Source organism: Crinia signifera, chromosome 5 (assembly GCF_055691185.1).
Source record: "Crinia signifera chromosome 5, ASM5569118v1, whole genome shotgun sequence".
In the NCBI taxonomy this organism is placed as follows: domain Eukaryota; kingdom Metazoa; phylum Chordata; class Amphibia; order Anura; family Myobatrachidae; genus Crinia; species Crinia signifera.
The window spans coordinates 199,060,272-199,082,166 of record NC_139221.1 but is presented as its reverse complement, the minus strand read 5'-3'; the positions used below and the strand labels follow the sequence as shown (position 1 = coordinate 199,082,166).

Here is a 21,895-nt window from a genome sequence, read left to right as displayed (position 1 = left end):
TTGCTCTATCACAGTGGTTCCCAACCCTGGTCCTCAAGTACCCAGAACAGTGCACGTTTTCCAGGTCACCCGGCAGGTGCACTCATTATTCAGGCACATTTTAAAAGATCCACAGGTGGAGCTAATTATTTCACTGATTCTGTGTGGAGACCTGGAAAATGTGCACTGTTGGGAATACTTGAGGACCAAGGTTGGGAACCACTGCTCTATCACATAATATATTGTTCTAGTGAGTAACCAGCCTTATGGTATATTTAGAGGAGTCAATGGAAATTGTTATTTTTGAGTTGTAAGTTTATACATACATAGTGTTTGCCTATATTTTTTTTGTATTGCTTTTTTATGTCATTCGGTAGTGGCCATTTAAAACCCAATAAATTCCAAATATTTAAAACTTCTATATATTCAGACTATATTTAAACAGTTTGGTTAATATTCCTGAACGGTATGAAAGACTAAACAAGTGAGCTTTGACAGTATATACTGTTGGAAATTACTAGACCATCTTATCTTTTTTCCTTTTTTTATTTTCTCTTCTTTTGACCATATATTTCACTTACGGCTTCTATATCTACAGCACATCTATAATAAAAAAGATGATTAAATTGCAAAGGTCAGGAATGGTCCCAATAGACAAATACTCTGCCATTTGCCTGTATAAAAAAGTATAACCTCAGTGGAAAAAAAATGGTTTTACCACATGCATGCACTAATTTAATCACACCACTAGAGAGCTTGTATTGATGCTTGAACTCTAATACCCCTTTCCCACTGCAGGCTTTACACGTGTAAATGCCGTTTTTTTAGCCTTTTTAAACGGCTAGAGCTGCAGTGGGAAAGCTCCAGGTTGCTTTACACGGGTAACAAATACCGGTTTTTGTTACCCGTGTAAAAAGCAGTGTTTTTACCGTGTTATAGCCGTTTTTTCGGCAGTGGGAAAGGGGTAGCCCTTTACCCGTTAAAAAAAAAACCGGCATGGGGTCCCCCCCCACTGCCGAAACCAGCACCAGGCTGAAGGAGCCGGGGCTGGTAATAAAAAATCAGGAAACCCGACAAATAGGGGTTCCCTGATTTTTTACAACCAGCCCCAGGCTCCAGGTCCGGGGCTGGTTCCCAAAATACGGGGGACAAAATGACTAGGGGTCCCCCGTATTTTAAGAACCAGCCCCAGGCACAACCAGCCAGCAGGGTAATGCCACAGCCGGGGGACACTTATGATATAAGTTCCCGCGGCCAAAGCATTAACCCTACCGACCAGTCAGCCTGGCCAGGGGCCCTGGGGGAGTGGGGACCCCCCCAATAAAGGGGTCCCCCCCCTCCAGGACTTACCTGACCAGGCTGAAGCCTGGTGCTGTCCCCGGTGACCCTGGAGCGGTGGTCACCGGGCTGATGGTATTGTGTAAAAAATAGAATAAAAACCATTGTCTTTTACTGGTGAACTATGAGTCCCAGCAAGCCTCCCCCGCAAGCTGGGACTTGGAGAACCACAAGTCCCAGCCTGCGGGGCATTAAAGGGCCCGCTGGGTCTTGTAGTTCCACAGTAAAAGAAAGAGTTAAATAAACACACTGACACACGTGAAAAATAAAAGTTTAATACATACATAACACATACATACTGATACTTACCTATCTTGAGCCCGTAGGTAGCCCTGGTCCTGATGTCCTGGTCCGTGTCGGCGTCTGTATCCAGTCGGCATCCCTGTCGGCGACGGCGTCGGCGGTCCGGAGTCCGAAGAAATCCATTTGGGAAGCTGTGGAAGGAAATCCTACTCACCTGTCCCAGCGCGACGTAGTCCAGGTAAGGTCTTTGCAAAAAAAACAAACCAAACACCCGAACCAAGCGGACAGCTGAGAGACGCACGGTGTGTTTACATCGTGCGGCTCCGCCCCCGAATGCCGCTATTGGCCGCCTTGCGGCCTAGCGGCCAATCAGGAGCCGCTAGGCCGCAAGGCGGCCAATAGCGGCATTCGGGAGGCGGAGCCGCACGATGTAAACAAACACACGTGTGTCTCCGTCAGTCCGGTCTGGTTCGGGTGTCGGTTTGTTTTTTTTGCAAAGACCTTACCTGGACTACGTCGCGCTGGGACAGGTGAGTAGGATTTCCTTCCACAGCTTCCCAAATGGATTTCTTCGGACTCCGGACCGCCGACGCCGTCGCCGACAGGGATGCCGACTGGATACAGACGCCGACACGGACCAGGACATCAGGACCAGGGCTACCTACGGGCTCAAGATAGGTAAGTATCAGTATGTATGTGTTATGTATGTATTAAACTTTTATTTTTCACGTGTGTCAGTGTGTTTATTTAACTCTTTCTTTTACTGTGGAACTACAAGACCCAGCGGGCCCTTTAATGCCCCGCAGGCTGGGACTTGTGGTTCTCCAAGTCCCAGCTTGCGGGGGAGGCTTGCTGGGACTCATAGTTCACCAGTAAAAGACAATGGTTTTTATTCTATTTTTTACACAATACCATCAGCCCGGTGACCACCGCTCCAGGGTCACCGGGGACAGCACCAGGCTTCAGCCTGGTCAGGTAAGTCCTGGAGGGGGGGACCCCTTTATTGGGGGGGTCCCCACTCCCCCAGGGCCCCTGGCCAGGCTGACTGGTCGGTAGGGTTAATGCTTTGGCCGCGGGAACTTATATCATAAGTGTCCCCCGGCTGTGGCATTACCCTGCTGGCTGGTTGTGCCTGGGGCTGGTTCTTAAAATACGGGGGACCCCTAGTCATTTTGTCCCCCGTATTTTGGGAACCAGCCCCGGACCTGGAGCCTGGGGCTGGTTGTAAAAAATCAGGGAACCCCTATTTGTCGGGTTTCCTGATTTTTTATTACCAGCCCCGGCTCTTTCAGCCTGGTGCTGGTTACGGCAGTGGGGGGGACCCCACGCCGTTTTTTTTTTTAAATTCTCCCCCCCCCCCCCTATCTTTACACTGCTTAAACGGGTTTTTAAACGGGTAAGTGTGAATGTGACAAAAACAGCTTTTAAACGGTAATTTACCGTTTAAAAGCTGCAGTGGGAAAGAGTCTTATGGCTCTTACCCGTTTAAAGACCCGTTTAAAAAAAACGGGTCTTTACCCGTGTAGGCAGTGGGAAAGCAGCATAAATAAGGAAAAGCGATCTGCATTTAATGTAAACACTGTCTAAACAGGAGATCAAATGCAGCTTCAATGTTCTCTATATTGTTTACAATGCACTAGTCACTGTTCAGTATGAAAAAATGACTTTCCAAATCAGTAGTCTGCGTAATTCCCATAAACATTTGCTAAATAAATAAAACATGGTCCACTTGAATTACTTTAATTAAGTACATAAAATTCCTAAAAAATGACATAATAGCCTGAAATCTTCTTTAAGATGGGCCAAAGACCTAAAATTGCACTGAATCCATAATCGTGTTTTAGAACCGCACCACTGGTTTCTTCTGCTAGTATAACATCTGTTCATAGATCTATACAAACACATTATAGATGCAGTAAGCAAGGCAAGATATATTTTGCCTGACATTCACTGACACAAGGGATCTGCATGCTTTGCTCAGTCACATGTCACAGAGAGAACATGTGTGGCCATGCCTAGCATGCATTTCCCTTATACGTTGTGTAGACATTATTACTGTTCTTCCTATGGGCTTTTGAACAAATCTATCATTTCGCTGACACCCCGCAAGAATTGTCTATATTGATTCTGTATTCTATAAATTGCTTTCTATTTCCTATGAACACATCCTGAGAAGAATAAACCTAACTACACAAATAGTGATTGCTTTTGTCAGTACTGTAACAATGCGTTTCCAGCGAAGTGGAGTATTTTAGTTTTCACAATTACAAAAATGGTGTCTTTCATTTTACGTTATTCTAAGATTTGAGGTTATGATGACTGCTGCTTTAATAGTACTAATGGATGATATTTTACTTGCCCACCATTTCAATGAGAATCGGGCAAAGTGAACGGTGAGCTTTTCAAATATCTCACAGCAGGTACTGTAGGTCAAATGGCGTTTAATGTTTTAAGCAAGCATGCAAGTATTAGATGTAGGAAAGCCAGTGGGCCTACAAATGGATTTATTTAATATATCATCTTTATGTCCTATGTATTCTCCTAAGATTATTATTACCAGACTTTATTTATAGGTCATTACGTGTGGTCCGTACAGTTGTACAGAGGACAAACAATACAGTAAGCAAAATAACAATAAAACTCTTAACACCACTACTGATGCAAAGGGGGTTCAATTAGCACAAGCTGAAACTTATACCTATAATTGGGGTACAACTAACAGGTTTAGAGCGAAAACAATGAAGAGGAGGAGACCAGGTGCAAAGATTTCAAGGAGGAGGTGCGGAGTGTTACCTGATAAGCGAGAGCTGTATGTAATGAAAGCAGAAAGGTGGGCCCCGCTCATTGGAGACTTCAATGTAAGGAAGAAGACAAATAAACGGTTGACACAGGGGTGAGCCAGAGTAGCAGGAGCTAAAGCAAAAAGCAAGATTTAGAGAGATAGAAAGAGGAAAGAGGGTGAGGTAAGATACATGCTGACAAGGATAAACAGTGGACTGGTACTCTTTTATAAACAGGTAGGTTTTAAGTGAACATTTTAAGCTATTGAGACTAGGGCATGCATGTCCAAACTATGGCACTCCAGCTGTTGTGAAACTACAAGTCCCATCATGCCTTGCCACAGTTTTGCTATTAGGGAATGCTAAAAGTATGGCAAGGCATGCTAGATGTGTAGTTAATGAATCATAGTTTGGACATGCCTGGGCTAGGGGATAGAGCAACGGAATGAGGGAGATCATTCCGTGGTGATGGGAAGCATCTGAGAAGGTGAAACGTGGTTACCAGAGGGGATGAAAAGTGGTGGGATATATATATATATAAGCATATAGCCGGCACTCTTCGAACAACGTTGTAACTTAGACCCGGTGCCCACCAATTCCCCGGTAGCCAGGACAAGGGAGCTGTATACGATACCAAGTGCAGGTGTCACTCAGGTCGATGATAAAAACACAGAAGCGGCGTTTACTTTATCAACGTTTCATTTTCAGAAAGAAAATTTAATCAGGATACAAGCTTGTATCCTGATGAAATTTTCGTTCTGAAAATGAAACGTTGATAAAGTAAACGCAGCTTCTTTGTTTTTATCATCGACCTGAGTGACACCTGCATTTGGTATTGTATATATATATAAGTCCATATTTCTTAGATGGACAAAACCATGTGCACTGCAGGTGAGGCAGGTGTAAAACCCCACCCAAATCTAATTATCTCTGCACAAGTAACACCTGTTACATGACATGATGTTGGATATGCAGAGAACAGTTAAGGTGGAGAGGGCCTTGAATATGACGGTGATTAGTTTGAATAGGATTCTGTATGAAAGGAAAGCCAGGTAGGATGTGGCAGATGTAAGAGTGAGGTGTGGAGTGACAGCAAAGGAAACATTAAGGGTCTAATTCAGATTAATTTGGTAAAGGGCAGATTTGGCCCGTTCCGATGTTTGGGGGTCTGCTCATGCACAAGCACATATTTGCACATGTGCAGACCCCGGCAACAAACAGACGGCTGACAAGTGGCTGACGTCACAGGACATCAGCTGCCTGCCCCGTCTTCATCCAGGTGCACGCAAATATCAGTCAGTTTCCACTGACTTTTAATTGTGAAGGCAGGTGAAAGAATTTAATAGTCGGCGACCATTGAAGGATTTCTCCTGCAGTGGAGGCATGCGAGGGGTTATGTTCTCTTTACACATCCCCTTGCATGTTACCGGGGGCAATCTGTGGTGGCAGGGGGGCAGGCGTTCGGACAGGTGGCAGGAGGTGTCTCAGACGCTCGATAAACTGCGATGTTCATAGCATACTGAGCAAACCTGAATCAGGCCCCAAGTACAGTCTCAGCATTAAGTACAGATTGAAGTTGAGTACGATGGAGGTGGGGGAGGCATGTAAGGAGAAGATTGCAGTAGTCTAGATGAGAAATTAACAGTGAGTAGACAATCATTTTGATGGGATCCTGTGAATCCGGAAACAGGATTGAGCAATAGATTGAATGTGGGAGATGAAAGAGAGGGGGTAGAGGGCAAGAATGACACCCAGGAAACAGCATTGGGGAAAAAAAGGCAGTGGCTTGATATTACCACTATATTGTATAATAACGATTGATAGATAGATAGATAGATAGATAGATAGATAGATAGATAGATAGATAGATAGATAATCTATTGTGCTGCTTCATCAGTAAGAATCCTTAGATACAGTAGTAAGCCATGATTATAATTAAAATAATTATACAAACCTGAGGAAGTTGCTTTGCTATGTCCCCCCCAACGAACACAGCTTCCAGATAAATCCAGAGGTTCTGTACTGTGAGCCAATTCTCGATTATCTCAGTTGTGTTTGACAGTTTCTGCACCCACTGCTGTATGGTTGGCTTAAATGGTGCATTATATCTGTTTTAAAAAAAAGCATTGAAAGTGAATTACATGTAGGCAGCAGAGATGATGTAATGATTAGCATTACTGCCATCCAGCACTAAAGCCAAGAGTTTGTATATCCCCTTCCCCCCCCCCCCCCCCCCCCACCCCCCCCCCCCCACACACACACACATTTGCGTGTGTTTCCTCCAGGTACTCTGGTTTTCCCCTACAACCCAAAAATATACTGGAAGGATTCATTAGCTCCCAACAAAAAAATGAACCCTAGTGTGTGTAAGTATGTGCATGTACATGTGTTTAGGGCAGACTAAATGGTCTAAGTGGTTCTTATCTGCAATCAAATTCTTAATTCTATGTTCTGATCAGGTTTCTTTCATTTTGGCTTGAATAATATACAATGATTCCAGTACACGAGCACTATAATGCATACATATCTAGATTTGTGTCTATTACAGGGCTGGATTATAGCGGGGGCACAGGGGGTCAGTGCCCCTGGGCCCCCCTCTATCTAGGGGCCCCCTGTGGTTGGAATGTATTTTTCAAAAAATATATATATATTTTTTTTTTTAGCTAAAGGTTTTGTGCATGGGAGTGGGGTAGTGCGGCAGCTTCACCTATCTGCCAATGTGACAATGATTAATGGTGCTGAGCATCAGAAGTCAAGGCACACTGACTGCACTAGTGTGCAATGCATTAATGGGAGTTGAATAAGTCCCATGACACTTTGCACAAGAGGGCAGAGGCTGAGAGGCTTGTGCTGAGCTCTGCTTGGTGGAGCTCATCATATGCTTCTCAGGCCCATGAAGGATAGCAGCAGCAGCTGCCTTGTCATAGGAGGGTTTTTAATCAGAGACAGCCAGCCGCCATCCCCGCCAGCGCCATATCGATGGCGAGAACGGGATGCGCGCACACGAGAGGAGCGCGCATCCCCTTCTGACGGCGCTTCCATCCTCTCCCCCGGGTCCCCGCCGGCTTGTCAGCGGTAACCCGGGGTCCCCGCCGCCTGCCCGCACCCACCCCCTAACCCCCCTAACCCTTTCCGTCTCCCTGAGGCGGAGACGGACAGGGTTTCCGTCGCCCCGCCGAAGGAGATTGAGACGCACGTGCGCGTGAGATGCACGCGCATCTCAGTCTGATGGATGGCGAGGCTGCTGGCGGATCGCCAGCGGGGACGTTCTGGCGATCCGCCAGCCAGGATGAGGCCTGCCCCATCTGTATATATTTATATATATATATATAAATGAATAGACAGACAGCGGCACTCGTAGGAAATTTCAAAGCTGTATTCAAAAAACGTGACCAAACCAACGTTTTGGGGACTAGCCCCTTTGTCAAGGTGCAGGTTCCACCTGCACCTTGACAAGGGGGCTAGTCCTCGAAACGTTGGTTTGGTCACGTTTTTTTAATACAGCTTTGAAATTTCCTACGAGTGCTGCTGTCTGTCTATTAATTTCTACACTTCTGATCCAGAAGGCACGAGGTCCATTGTATTATGTGTTGGAGTGCCGGGCCGCAGCTACACATCAATATATATATATATATATATATATATATATATATATATATATATATATATATATATATATATATATATATATATACAGAGGATATAGATCAGATGGCACTCCCGGATTTTTTGGTGAAAACAAATGTGGTTTTATTCTTCCAACATGTTGGAAGAATAAAACCACATTTGTTTTCACCAAAAAATCCGGGAGTGCCGCCTGATCTATATCCTCTGCATACAGGGACCTGCGGGTCCAGAAAGGAAGGCACCGGGCAATTATTGCAAATGTTTTACTGTGGAGTGCCGGGCGACACTGGAAATATATATATATATATATATATGTATATATATATATATATATATGTATATATATATTAATCCCCCCCCCTGCAGTTGACCATTGACCAAGTTTATACTGCCTTTACTCTGTGTTTTGACAGTGTAATATTCTCCCGTGCAGTTTGTGGCCAGTAATGACAAGTAGGAGGGGGCCCCCCTGTGTAAAGTGCCCCGGGCCCTCGAAGGCTTAATACGGTTCTGGTCATATTTTAGGGTGGACCGATGTTTTTTATTTGCGCAAGTGCAGGGTACCTGGGCAAGCAGACTCGGCGACTTGCAAAGTCACCGATCCATTAGTATGGACCGATGCGGAGTCGGGTGCATGGGATGGCGGAGTCGGGTGTCGTCCATAGGAACGCCCATAACGCACATAACTTCAGCCGCCCGCCCTGTCTACGGCCGGAAGCCTGCTAATATAAGTCAATCTCCAATTACTTATATTTGCGTGCCCTGGAGAAATCATTAGATGGTCGGTGAACAGTGAAGGATGTTTCAGCCAGCGGGACATGCAAGGGTATGTGACTTTGTGACATGTGACAGGATTTATATGAAATCCCAGCGATCGGCATCCCGGCGTTCAAAATCCGGATGCCGGAATCCCAACCACCGAAATCCCAACAAGGGGGGGACATGGATCGCCCTCCCTTGCGGGCTCGCTGCACTCGCCACACAGCGGACACTAATTTATTCTCCCTCTATGGGTGTCGCGGACACCCACAGAGGGTGAAAGTGTCGGGATTTCGGCAAACGAGATTTCGGCGGTCGGGATTTCAGCGGTCGGGTTTCCGGCGGCGGGATTTTGAACGCTGGGATTAGAACTGCATCCCAATGTGACATATATAGATTCTTATGCATGCCCAGCTGTGTGTGTTACAATACTGTAGTGTCCAAGGACCTGACGCAGTGCAGTACCTCAGGCATAATACACTTCCCAGCGTGATGCCCCGGGCCTCGACTCCATGTCCAACAGCTTCTTCAGTGGAGTCGACTAGTTCCTGTGCCATCTCAGCAGCACACAGTATGTGCTGCTGCTGCTGCACCAAGTTTCTTTGCCTGGTTGTATGCTCCTGTCAAGGTATACCTATCTCTAGTCTAGAGAAGAAAATACCTAAACTACTGTATATCATCTTGAAATACTGACACTAATAGTTGCCTGGACGTAACATTATCAATGGCTATACCACACACAGACTGGCAGCCATTGATGATGATGATGTATGGCGTGTGCATAGGCGTGCGCAAGGGGGGTGCCGGGGGCTGGGGCTTTCCAACGAGCCCAGCCCCGTGTCTCTAGCCCCCTGGGAACCGGAGATACTGCCAGGCAAAGCTGGAACGTTTTCCCTATAGGATAACATGGGACCCGCTAATTCCGACCCCCACCCAGTTCAATGGCTGCCAGTTCCCCCTTCGGCATCACTGAAGCTTGAGGTTGATTTCAGTCGAACCCAAATCGCTGGGCCTTCAATCTGATACCAGGCGGATCCATATGGATTATTTGATTCCGGGGATATTGAGGTTAACCCGTTTTTTTTTTTTTTTTGTATGTGTGTGTGTATATTATGTGTGCGGGCGGGCATTTGCCCCTGGGCACTTGGGGTACAAGTGTCCCGTGCCCGCCACAGCCTCCTTCCCTTTTGAGCGGCTGACCAGATGCTGCCTGCCGCTGACAGGTAAAGTAGCATCAGTGTGCGGCGTGCAGCATCCGGCCAGCGGCTCAAAAGGAAAGGAGGCTGCGGCTCCGGTGGGCATCTTATAAGAAGAGTGCACAGCGCTACCCGGAAGTGCGGATTCACGGGAGCGCTGGTGTGCAATGCGCACCCCCAGCAATGAGCATGAAACTCCCCTTGTCAACGAGCATTTAAGCACCCCCTTCCCAGGGAGCATGTGACTCCTGGCAAAGAACATTTCACATCCCCCCCCCCCCATGGCATAATCTGTAATGGCCATCACAGTCTGAGGCGTAACGTGTAATGGGCATCATGGTGTGAGGCGTAACATGTAATGGGAATTACACGTACAACGTGTAATGGGCATTATGGAATGTGGTATACTATGTAATGGCTGTGTGATGTGTAATATGCATGTAAGTATGTGTTAATTTTTGGCGCGCGCCTTCGACGTGCACAGTCCCTATTGTCCCTGTTTTAATAATATTTTTTTAAGCCCTAACATAATGTGTAATGGGCATTACGGTGTGTGGCATGTGTGATGGGCATTATTGTGCGTGACATTATGTCTAGTGTGTTTCATTATGTGTAATAATAGGAGATGATGAACACGCCCAGTAGATAGTGATGGACACGCCCCCTCCAATGGTGCACCCCCTAATAAAACGGGCTGCGCACGCCTATGGGCGTGTGTGGTACAAATTTTGTACCACACACAGCCATACATAGTATTCATCACCACCATCAATTGCTTCCAGGCTGTGTACCGTACTAACAGGATATATAATCAATTTCTGAGGGTACAGTGTGTGTTATATGATTTCACCATGTGATCTGTAACACATCAATATGTTCCAAGCCTGCATGTAGTAATGTTATATTATTTTTTAATTCATTTTATTTCAGGTCAGTCACTCTCTCGATGTCAAACTTAGATGGCTAAACCAAAATTTAGAGATGACACCAAATAAATGACCTGGAATCATTCTGTAATCATTTCTTTTGAAAAAAGACATGGCATTATTATAGGGTTAGCATAGAGTTGAGCAAATGATTGTTAGCATGCTCACAAAAGCAACGATTACATATGTATACTAAAATCAGTGGTGTCACAGCGCCCTTAGAATTACTGCCAGTGTGTCAATTCTCTCCGCTGGCAAAAACTGGGACATTGTTCAGTTGCTCTAAGAAATTTTGCATGTTGGGAGCTTTACAAATTTTCCTTTCTGTTTGTCAGCTTTGAAGCTATTTAATTCAGAATTGGATCTGCATTTAAAATGTAACCTTTCTGTTGCTGCAAAAGTGTGAAATGTCTGATCTTATTTATCTCGGAAATGAAAACTTTAAAAAATTAGTTTGGAAATATTCAATCTGGAAGAGTATAGGAAAAACACAAATTGTGCAGACAATATGGTCGTTCAATTAACAGAGATGAGGAAAAATAAGATAAAATGTTTTTGAAATAAAGCATAAGGTGAAGGTTCTTTTCATGGACAAACCGGTCCGCCTTGATTTCACAACACAATTATTTTATTCAGAGTAATTCTGTCTAATGCACATTGCCATTGGTTACCACCATTGAGTCCCTAGTGTCGGAGATACTGCTTAGTATATAGTACAGCAGCGGTTCTGAAACTGTGGGTCCTGACCCCAAAGTGGGTCCCGACCTTCTCAGCATGGGGTCGCGACTCCATGTTGCTGACCATCAGGCTGATGACTTTTCTAATCTCAGTCAGTGATTCAAGGAGTCTGAAAAACCTGTTGAATTTTCTGTTTTAGACTCCTCCCATCATTTGGTTCCTCCACAATGCTGCCATGTATGTGCTGTCTGCTGACTACACATGTGATGTGATGACCTTCTGCAGTAACTTGCTGGGGTCCCGTAATTATTTTTATTGTCTGATGGGGTCCCAGAGAAAAATAGTTTGAGGACCCCTGCAGTACAGCAATGTTGTGTAGAACTATTTTAACCCTATCATTTAGTTCAACTACTGTAACTAAAGCACTTTCCTATTCTGTCTTTTCCAATCTGTCAATAAACGTCACTGTCAATTTATGCTGCTTCAACGCATTTAATGATGAAATACATAACAGTTGGAGAAGGTTAAAGCCACACTGTACAGACAGGTATATTGTTGCCACAATGTGTACGACCGTAAGTTTACAAGCCCCTTTTTGTAACTAAGGGCCTAATTCAGATCTGATCGCAGGACAAATTTGTTCAGCAAATCAGTCATACCCCAAGACCCCCCCCCCAGCCCCACCCCCTAAATACTTTGAGTAAAATTAAACTTCTGAGTAAAAGGTTTTCCAGGCACACAGCCATTGGGTAAATTTGTGGTGAAGCACGCCACTGTTTTGGCCACTATTTTGGCCACTATTTTTTGTCCTTTGTACCTTTGGCAGTTTGTTCCACAAAGGCACCAAACAATATTTTTGTGAAAAAGCACAGACACATTGTGCAATTAGTTTGTTCAGCTGTTCCGTAATCATTGCTTTAAGGGCTTACTGCTATGCAGACTGCAAGATCGCATTGCATCTGATCTACAGCAAATGCTTTCCCAGGAAGCAAATTACCCCTTTTATTTTTTTATGTATTGCTAACAAGTAATCAAGAGGATTCCATAAAATAGAAAGAATGACTCAGACACCAAATGAGCTAGATACTTTAAAAACAGTTGAAAGATATTAAATATTGGAGATGTGCCGATTACCTGTTACTCATAATAGAACCCAGTACCATGAGACTGTCTTCCATAAACGCAATTTTCTCAGAGGTGTCTGACCCCTTCAGCAGCAATTCTCCTCTCGACTTAAATTGGGAAAAGGTGAAAACGTGGGCACTCCATTCATTGATGACATTTTTCAGTTTTGCTTCAATATCTTTTTCTTTCACAGCACTGATGCATATATCCTTTAAGACAGAAATAAGGGTAGTCATTACAAAAAATATACTGGTATGTTAATTGGCTCCTGACAAACAATTTAGGGTGAATGGTAATATAGATTGTAAGCTCCACCGAGGAAGAGGATTAATGTGAATGGCCAAATATCCATTGTAGAGTGCTGCAGAATATTTGTGTGCTATATAAATAAATAGTAATAAAGTAGAATAATAGTTACTTTTAAACACACTTCTTAACCTTTTGAGTGCCAAGTGAATTTGTCAGAATAGGTGTGAAAATTGCCAAGCAAACCAAAGATATATAGATAAAACAAATGACCCTATGGAAACAATTATTTCTAAGCAGCAAACTACCTCTTTAGGTTGCCAAACCTCAAAAATTTGCTTATAGATCATCCATTTGGATATGCAGTACATGTGTTGCTTTCCTGCACTATAAAGCATTCAATCACCGGCGAGCATCTCCCGTCGGGGGAGATGGCTGCTGGGCCTTATTCAAAGCTGTCTTCCTGGACAGCATTGAGCAGGGGGTCTCACAGAACGAGCCAGACTCCACAAGCAGTTGGGTTCTATCTGCTGAGAATGGGCGGGAATTGCCGAGCTCCTGGCCGCAAATCAATGATTCCCAGCCACTTCTCGTGGCCACGTCCCCTTCTCGCCCCCGGCAGGCGGGACATTGAATCCCACCTGCGATTTCTCGGTTGTGCTGACCGAGAACAGGACAGGGTAATGGCTGTCGAGCCAGCTCGACAGCCATGACCCCAAATTGAATACCCCCTAAAACGTTAAAGAAAATACATGAAATAAAAACAAAAAAGAGGGCTGCATGTTTAATGAAGTGAAGCAAAAAACTCAGCCCAGGTCCTTGGGCAGAAAAGTAAAAAACAATCTGCTGGGACAAAATAGGGCTATAGGGGAAGAGGAACATGTACAGCTTCTTCTAACAAATAGCAATTTGGTGCCCAGACTACTCAGCTCACTCCATTCCAGTGGTTCCCAAATAAACATATACAACTTGAATTAGTCCTGGACCATCAACCCGAGGCACCCCTGGAAGTGCCTCGTGGAAACCCATGGTGGCCACGGCACACAGTTTGGGAACCACTGCTCTATACCCTTGGTTTCCAATGTCCCCAATGGTGGATAGAGTTTTCAAATTTAATAGGATGTGAAAAAATGTGATTAACATTTTTGTGTGTGCCTATTTGTTTCCTTTATTTATAGCAAATAATGCTTTTCCTGTTTGTGTTTTTAGTTTGATATTGCTAAGTATCTTTATAGTACAGGTTGAGTATCCCGTATCCAAAATGCTCGGGACCAGGAGAATTTTGGATAACGGATTATTCCGTATTTCGGAATATTTTAATATTTCAATGATGTATTTTGAAGTATCTTGCATTAATGCTGTATAAACACATAATATACACACAAATATATTTTATTACCACATAAAATACACACAAATATATTTTAATTGTTCAAAAAACAAGGTTTCAAAACATGAAACAAAATGTGTGTACTATCTCAGCACTGAATTTGAATGCCAAGCAATCATTGTCTTGCACATATATAGTGCCAGTTACATATCATGTCCCCAGTGATGCTGTTACAAATGTCCCCAGTGAGTTTCTAGCAAAAAAAAAATTTTTTTTCACTTTCTGGAATGTCCGTATTTCAGAATAATTCGGATAACGGATATTCGGATACGGGATACTCGACCTGTATAAGAACAGTATTTACTTACTGAGTATAGATTTACTGTAGTATGATAGTTTTAATTGTAAAACTAGACAATGGGCTATATTTATTAATGGTTTTACACTGACTGGGAGTGCCACTTTAAATTTTTCACCTCCAACGCGCTGGGAAAGGTTGGCTTTCATAAATAAAGTGCAAAGATGTTTTTTTTTAGAATGTAGGACGGTTGCCAATAGTGAAAAATTTATATTTTTTCAAAACCAAGTAAGAAAACACAGAAAGATCCATTGTAAAAAAATAAAAAATTAACTATTTATATCTATATATATATAATTCACGTAATGCGGCACTCTGAGTACAAATGCAGACCATACAGGGAATAGTATCAATAGATCAACGCTTCAATCAGTTAGATTGTCATCAGGAGGCACTTGTACTCTGAGTGCCGCATTACGTGAATTATATTGATTCCTTTTTGGAGGTTGCGGGCACTGGGTCAAGTTACATATACAGGTTGAGTATCCCGTATCCAAAATCCTCGGGACCAGGAGAATTTTGGATAACGGATTATTCCGTATTTCGGAATATTTTAATATTTCAATTGTGTATTTTGAAGTATCTTGCATGTTTGCTGTATAAACACATAAAATACACACAAATATATTTTATTACCACATAAAATACACACAAATATATTTTATTTGTTCAAAAAACAAGGTTTCAAAACATGAAACAAAATGTGTGTACTTTTTCAGATATTGAATTTGAATGCCAAGCAATAATTTTCTTGTACATATATAGTGCCAGTTACAAATCATTCCCTCAGTAGTGCTGTTACAAATGTCCCCAGTGAGTTTTTAGCAAAAAAAAAAATTTTTTTTTCACTTTCTGGAATGTATGGTTTTCGGAATAATTCGGATAACGGATACTCGGATACGGGATACTCAACCTGTATATATATATATATATATATATATATATATATATATATATATATATATATATATATATATATATATATATATATATATATATATATATATATATATATATATATATATATATATATATATATATAGGCATGAGGTATAGCGGCACACACTCGGATTTGTATAAATGAAGTCAGACTACAACAGTAGAATCCAACGTTTCGGAGTTTAATCCGTTTTCAAGGACAGAACGGATTAAACTCCGAAACGTTGGATTCTACTGTTGTAGTCTGACTTCATTTATACAAATCCGAGTGTGTGCCGCTATACCTCATGCCTATCTACCCTTCTGAGTGTGCACCCCGGTAACTACACCCTGCTTCATGGAGTGCCGTTCGTCTGCTATCTATATATATATATATATATATATATATATAAATAAAAACTGGATAGATTTAGGTTTGCGATGAGAGAAAATACTGCTACTCAAGAAAAAATATTTCAATGATTTATTTCTGTTTCTGCAACTAGTAAGAATTACAAATGACACACAGGAATGTGCAGTTACTGCTACCATTGAGTGCTGCCAGTAATAACACTGCATGTAATATGTAAGCAGCAGATTACAGTGAATGCAACTTTTGTTTTCTTTATTACTCCAATACAATGACTCTCATAAATCAACACAATGCATTTTGCAGATAATAGCTATAAGGCAGTGTGATATGCTGACAAGTTCTAATAAATGTGAAGCACAAATAATAATATTAATAAAAACCATATCAACTGGCCAACAAAATCTAAAGTGCCTGTTCCTCTGCCAAGGAACCAATAAAATATTGTATTCAAGCTATAAATTTAGCGGAAAGTCACATCTTGTCTGCAATGTTTTCCCAAAGACTGATGTTGTTCCCGTTATGTGAAAGAACATTCCTTAGCTTACAAACTACTAGATGGTAGACTAGACAAAAGGACAGTTGTGAGAGATGTTTTAAGAAACACACCAAGTCACCTCTTTTTTTTAACCCTTTATGTGCCAGCATCTTTGTGAGAGACGTTCAAAATGTCTCCTAAAAATGCCAGCGTCACTCAAATTTGTTATAAATAATATAAATTCAAATAAAAAATGTCTTGTAAAAAAAGATCAGATTTTCTATATAAAAGGTAAACATTACAGGTCATTCTGATGAATAAAATGTTTGCTTGGCAATTTTTTACACCGATTTTGATAAATTCACTTGCCACCCAAAGGGTTAATGTTGCAGCAGAGGGTTAATGTTGAACAGAGCAGGTGGTCTGGTCTGGTAGATAGAGAAGCATATACACCCAGCAAACCAGTGATCTGCCCAGCTGACTCCTCTTGAACATTTAGGTAATTTAAAAGTAAAACAGTTACAAGTAACTGTCAAAAAAAGTCGGTACAATTTTCTAGTACAATTAGGAATATGAAACCAATAGGCTTGATGTATTCTTATGGGCCACTCAATGTTTCCTATCCCCACTGTGTTATCATATTTTATTCTACAATTCTACATCCAAAAGACTAGCAAACTTTTATCATTAGATCATCTAATTATGTGTTTCATACATTCAAGTCACAGCTACCTAATACATTATTATATCTGAAGTGCACAAAGCCATTTGCATGGCTAATTGAGGTAAAAAAAAAACAGAGTATGATGTACTTAAGAAGACAAGTAACACACTGTACACCCAAATGAAGGGTTCCGCTGCGGATGTACTCTCATTTGTTCAACATAAATATTCATACAACAATTACATCTCTGCATGCTTTAATTTTCAGGTAGCTATAGTTCACCTCAGTCAGAACAAAGATAATTTATAGAGAATAGCAAAAGCCACCTGCAGATCAGACTGCTCGCCTCCTCCAGACTCACAACCCACACTCGCATGTGGGTCCCTCTGCTACAGTGATTTATAGCTTTGCTTCTCTCCAATTCTGTTTCATATGTCATGTGACTAATTACATGACCCACAGGCACCTTCTGTATTCTCCGCTACACAATAGTGACAGCTCTGGTTATAGCAGTAGCAGATGCTACTTTTCTAGGTACTCAAAATAAATATTTGCCAATCATCCCATATCTAAGGGTAATTTATATTTGGGATTGGTACGGAATCCCGGCGGTCAAAATCCCGACGTCGGAATCCCAACAAGGGGGGGACGTGGATATCCATAGAGGGAGAAAGTGTTGGGATTCCGGCGTCAGGAGTTTGACCGCCGGGATTCCTACCGCCGGGAATCTAACTGCATCCCTTATATTTAGCTATATTTTGGTTTCTGTTCTTTACTAGGAATTGCCTGCAGAAATAATATCCATACCAATGGATACAAGGTACAGCCTAATATCAGTATTTAGCCTGTCTTATATCAGTAGAGGAGCTGTATATTGGGACAAGAGATATGGTTTCCCAGACACAGAATGATGCTTTGAATTTAATCCAGAGAAATATTGGAACTGGGAAACAGGGTATGTGCAACAATGATTATGGTTATTTAGCTTTCCTCTTCCTGTAATGTGCCTTACCAAACTAATTTCCTGTATTCAAAAGGAAAACAGTATGAGTATGCCAGCATTCCCGTTCTACTCTGCTAACATCAGGTGCCTTTGTTTTGTAGAAAATGTCTCTCATGTACAAACCCCGCAGCTAACTGAACTTCACCCATTTTAGTCTTTTAACACAATCTGTGAATGCTCACAAATCTACACAATTATTTTCTACAGTCTGTCCCATCTCCGACATGCACTGTGAAACCTGGGGGAGACCCTGGCCAGAGAAGATGACCCGCTGGCCCACCTGAATGGAGTAAATATCAGGGGAATGGAACAAGAGGTGGGGAATAGTTGACAGATGAGGCCAGGTTTTTTACAAGTGTTATTTTAATTGTCTAGAAACTCAAAGGAAGTGTCACTTATCTCCTACTAGATCTACATTACACTAGCAGTGTGAAAACTGTACTTACCAATAGCAGTATAAAATTCTACAAGGATTTGAAATGCAAATTTCAATATTCCCTAAAACTCAAATTCTCAAACTGATGGACTCGATGTCCTTTGAGATATCTTATTATCACATTGTACTAACCTCGATATCTTCTTTATATTTCAGCAATGATGCTTCCATTATATTCCTCAGGGAAAAGCTCTCAGATTCTACATCAAAATGATGGCCAGTAAGCTGTGAAATTCTGTCCCAGTGTCTCTTCATCATTGCCTAGGGAGAGAGAAAAATCAGCATGAAAGGGGACTTAACGAGTAAGGATTTTTTATTTTTATGAAAGTAATCTGTTTTCGTATATGTAGAGATAAGGATGCTAAAAATCAAAACTACCTCAAAATAAGTAGGAAAAAAGGAAATTTCCAAATATTTCTCACAAGTTAAAATCCACATGGACAGTGGGGCAGATGTATTAAGCCTGGTGAACTGATAATGTGGAAGGTGATAATGTACCAGCAAGTCAGCTTCTAACTGTCATTTTTAAACCCAGTCTGTAACTTGACAGTTAGGAGCTGACTGGCTGGTGCATTATTACTGGCCACTTTATCACTTCAGTAGGCCTAATAAATCTGCCCTTGTGTCCTGTAAGGACAAAAGGGTCTATTAAGTAAGAGTCTATTGGAGAGAGATAACCTGAAGGAAATAAAGGAGCAGCCAACCAGTTCCCAACTGTCATTTTTCAAACACACTCTAGACCTATAGCCTCACAAAAACATTATTAACACAACAAACATCACTATATCAACATTAGTGGTTGTAAGCAACAAAACAACATGGTGAAACTTATGTCTTTCATCCCCCAGTCATGTGCTTCACTCTGATTTATTTGCTGCCTTATAAGAAGAATAGGATTGAACATGAGCCAGGTTCTGTATTATGTGATCTCATCTGTTCACTGCATGGAAGTCATGCAGCACATTCCACAGGAGGAGAAAGAGGGATTGTATTATATTCAGCACCACATGCTTTCACTCCTTATTTGCAGACTCCTGTCTAAATAGATTATTAATTTACTTTTTTCTCACCTTTAATTAAGGTTACTAGATTAAGTAAATGGCAAGTGGTGAGAAATGAATGGCATGTGTGAACACGTGGAGAGGTTTAAGAGGCATGCTGGGAGGTATAGGAGGAATAGTCAAAGGCATGTGGGGGAGTGGAATCGAGGATCCTCAATGGGGCAATATGATGACAATAGGGGTTAGTAAGACCTTTAAACTTTTATGTTTTTAACAGCAACATAGAATGGAAGCAGAATGTACTGTCTTACTTTGTTTGACATCATCTCAAGCAGAGGGCAGCTCTCACTGAAATCATCAATCTTGGTCTTCAAGTCATTAAATGCTTGCCACTCTTTCAATGCTTTGGGCAGCTTGCGAATTCTGTAAACAAGGGCAAAACATCCATTTACAATGGTGAGCATTATTTAACATATAGTCATAGGAATAAGAAAGAGAAGGGTGGGAGGAGGGAGGAGGATGGGGGAGGAGTAGAATAAAAGAGGACAATAAGGGAGAATTAGGAGGAGGATAAGGGGAAAGCAGGATGTTGAGGAGTAGAACATTTAGAATGACAGAGCATGATGAAGGAAGAAAAAGAAGGAGCAGAAGAAGGAGTAAGATGATGGGGAAGGAGTAAAAGGAGCAAAAGAGGGAGGAAGAGGAGAATGAGGAAGAATAGGAGGAAGTGAATGAGGGAGGATGAATAAGGAAGACTGTGACAGAGGATAAGGGATAAGGGGATGAAAAAAGGAAGGAAAAGGATGAAAGAAAAGGATGAAGATGGCGGAGGAGAAGGATGAAGAAGATGAGGTAGGTGGATGAGGAGGATGACAGAGGAGATGACAGAGGAGATGAAAGAGGATGAGGAAGGTGTAGGAAGAGCACGAGGGAGAAAGAGAATTTGACTGGAGTAGGAAAAAGAGAGAGGTGCAGGAGAAAGAGGATGAGGATGATGTAGAGGGAGGGAGGAACGGGAAGAGGAGGGAGGTAGAGGACAAGCCTGTGTAGGATAAAGAGGAAGGTGAAAGATTAGTAGTAGGATGAGGGAGGAGAAATAAATAGGAGTAAGAGGAAGATGAAGAGGGATGAGTAGGATGGAGGAAGAGGATGAGGGGGATAAGGAGGAAGAGAAGTATGAGAAGGAGTATGAGTGAGGATCAGGAGGAAGAGGATTAGGAGGAGGAGGGATGATGAGGAAGAAGAGGATGAGGGAAGATGATCATAAGGGAAGAGGAGGAAGTAGATGACGGAGTGAAAAAAACAAGGAAAAGGGAGAAAGAGTGGGGTGGAAGATGAGGGGGTTAAGGGAGGTAGAGGAAGAGGATGATGGAGGTGTAGGAAGAGAATGAAGAATAAGAATAGGGTAGGGGAAGAGGATGAAGTAGGAGGAGATGTAAGTGGATAATGATGGATGGATGGATGGATGGATGGAAGGAAGAAGAGGAGGAGGATGAGGTAGGATTAACAGGTAGAGGATAAGGAGGAGTAGCAGGGAGAAATAGGAGGAAGATAACATGGAAGAAGATAAGGGAGTAATAGGAGGAGGCAGATGAGGGAGGAAGAGAAAAGGCAGAGGGAGAAAGAAGAGGATGAAGGAAAAGGAGAGGGTGAGATAATAGGAAAAGGAGTAGCAGGAAGATGATGAGAGGGAAGAGGAGGATGAGCGTAATGGAAGATTAGGAGTAGAAAGTGGAAAAAGAAGAGGATGAGGATACACCTAAAGATTTATCTGTCCGATCAATCTGACGGTAACAAAAATCTGGTAATACATGGGAGCATATAAGAAGCAAATTTTTACTCCCAAACCCTGGAAAACAGACAATGGGCCAAATGTAATAGGGTGAGAGTTTCAGAAAGTGCAGGGCCGGCGCTACCCACTCAGCAGCTCCAGCAAAGCAGGGAGGCGTCATGCTGAAAAGGCGCTGTCTCCCTCCCTGCTCTGCTACAGCTGCCTCAGCCCTCACTGTCACTGCCTCCTGCACGCCGCCCACAGTGCCTGTCTGACTGCGCACACACTGTCCTCCTCCTGCTACCTGCCTCCTCTTCCTCACGGACACTTGCGCTGAGGCATGTAGCACTGTCTGTGAATGCCTGGATGACATGTCATGTCTGGATCCGCCCCCTACCCATTGCTCCCTGCGCCTGTCAGCTGTCAATCAAATGACGAACAGGCAGCAGCGCCACCTCCCTTTCCTTCCCTCTTCTCAGTGTGCTGTTCCATTGCCACTACCAGTCCTCAACAATCCGCCCCCTCTATCTGCTCCCCTCTTCTTCCATCTCCTCCTTCTCTCCCCTCCTTTCCCCCTCAGTCACGAGTAATGCACAAACTTTTTGTACTGCTTTTGGATCGCATTGCACACACATTGCATGCATGCCATGCGATGCGATCTAGCCTAAA

General features: G+C 42.7%; 1 protein-coding gene across 1 annotated transcript in view; it reads right to left on the bottom strand.

Moving 5' to 3' along the window:
• Nucleotides 1-21,895, bottom strand: part of LOC146080772 (dynein axonemal heavy chain 5-like) — a 357,582-nt gene that overhangs the window by 205,221 nt on the left and 130,466 nt on the right. Inside the window, exons 33-36 of the mRNA XM_083188420.1 lie at nucleotides 19,767-19,878; nucleotides 18,587-18,715; nucleotides 12,661-12,860; nucleotides 6,295-6,448 (exon numbers count right to left, since the gene is read on the bottom strand). Coding sequence (XP_083044546.1) covers nucleotides 6,295-6,448; nucleotides 12,661-12,860; nucleotides 18,587-18,715; nucleotides 19,767-19,878 — 595 coding nt within the window. The remainder of the gene's footprint in view (nucleotides 1-6,294; nucleotides 6,449-12,660; nucleotides 12,861-18,586; nucleotides 18,716-19,766; nucleotides 19,879-21,895) is intronic.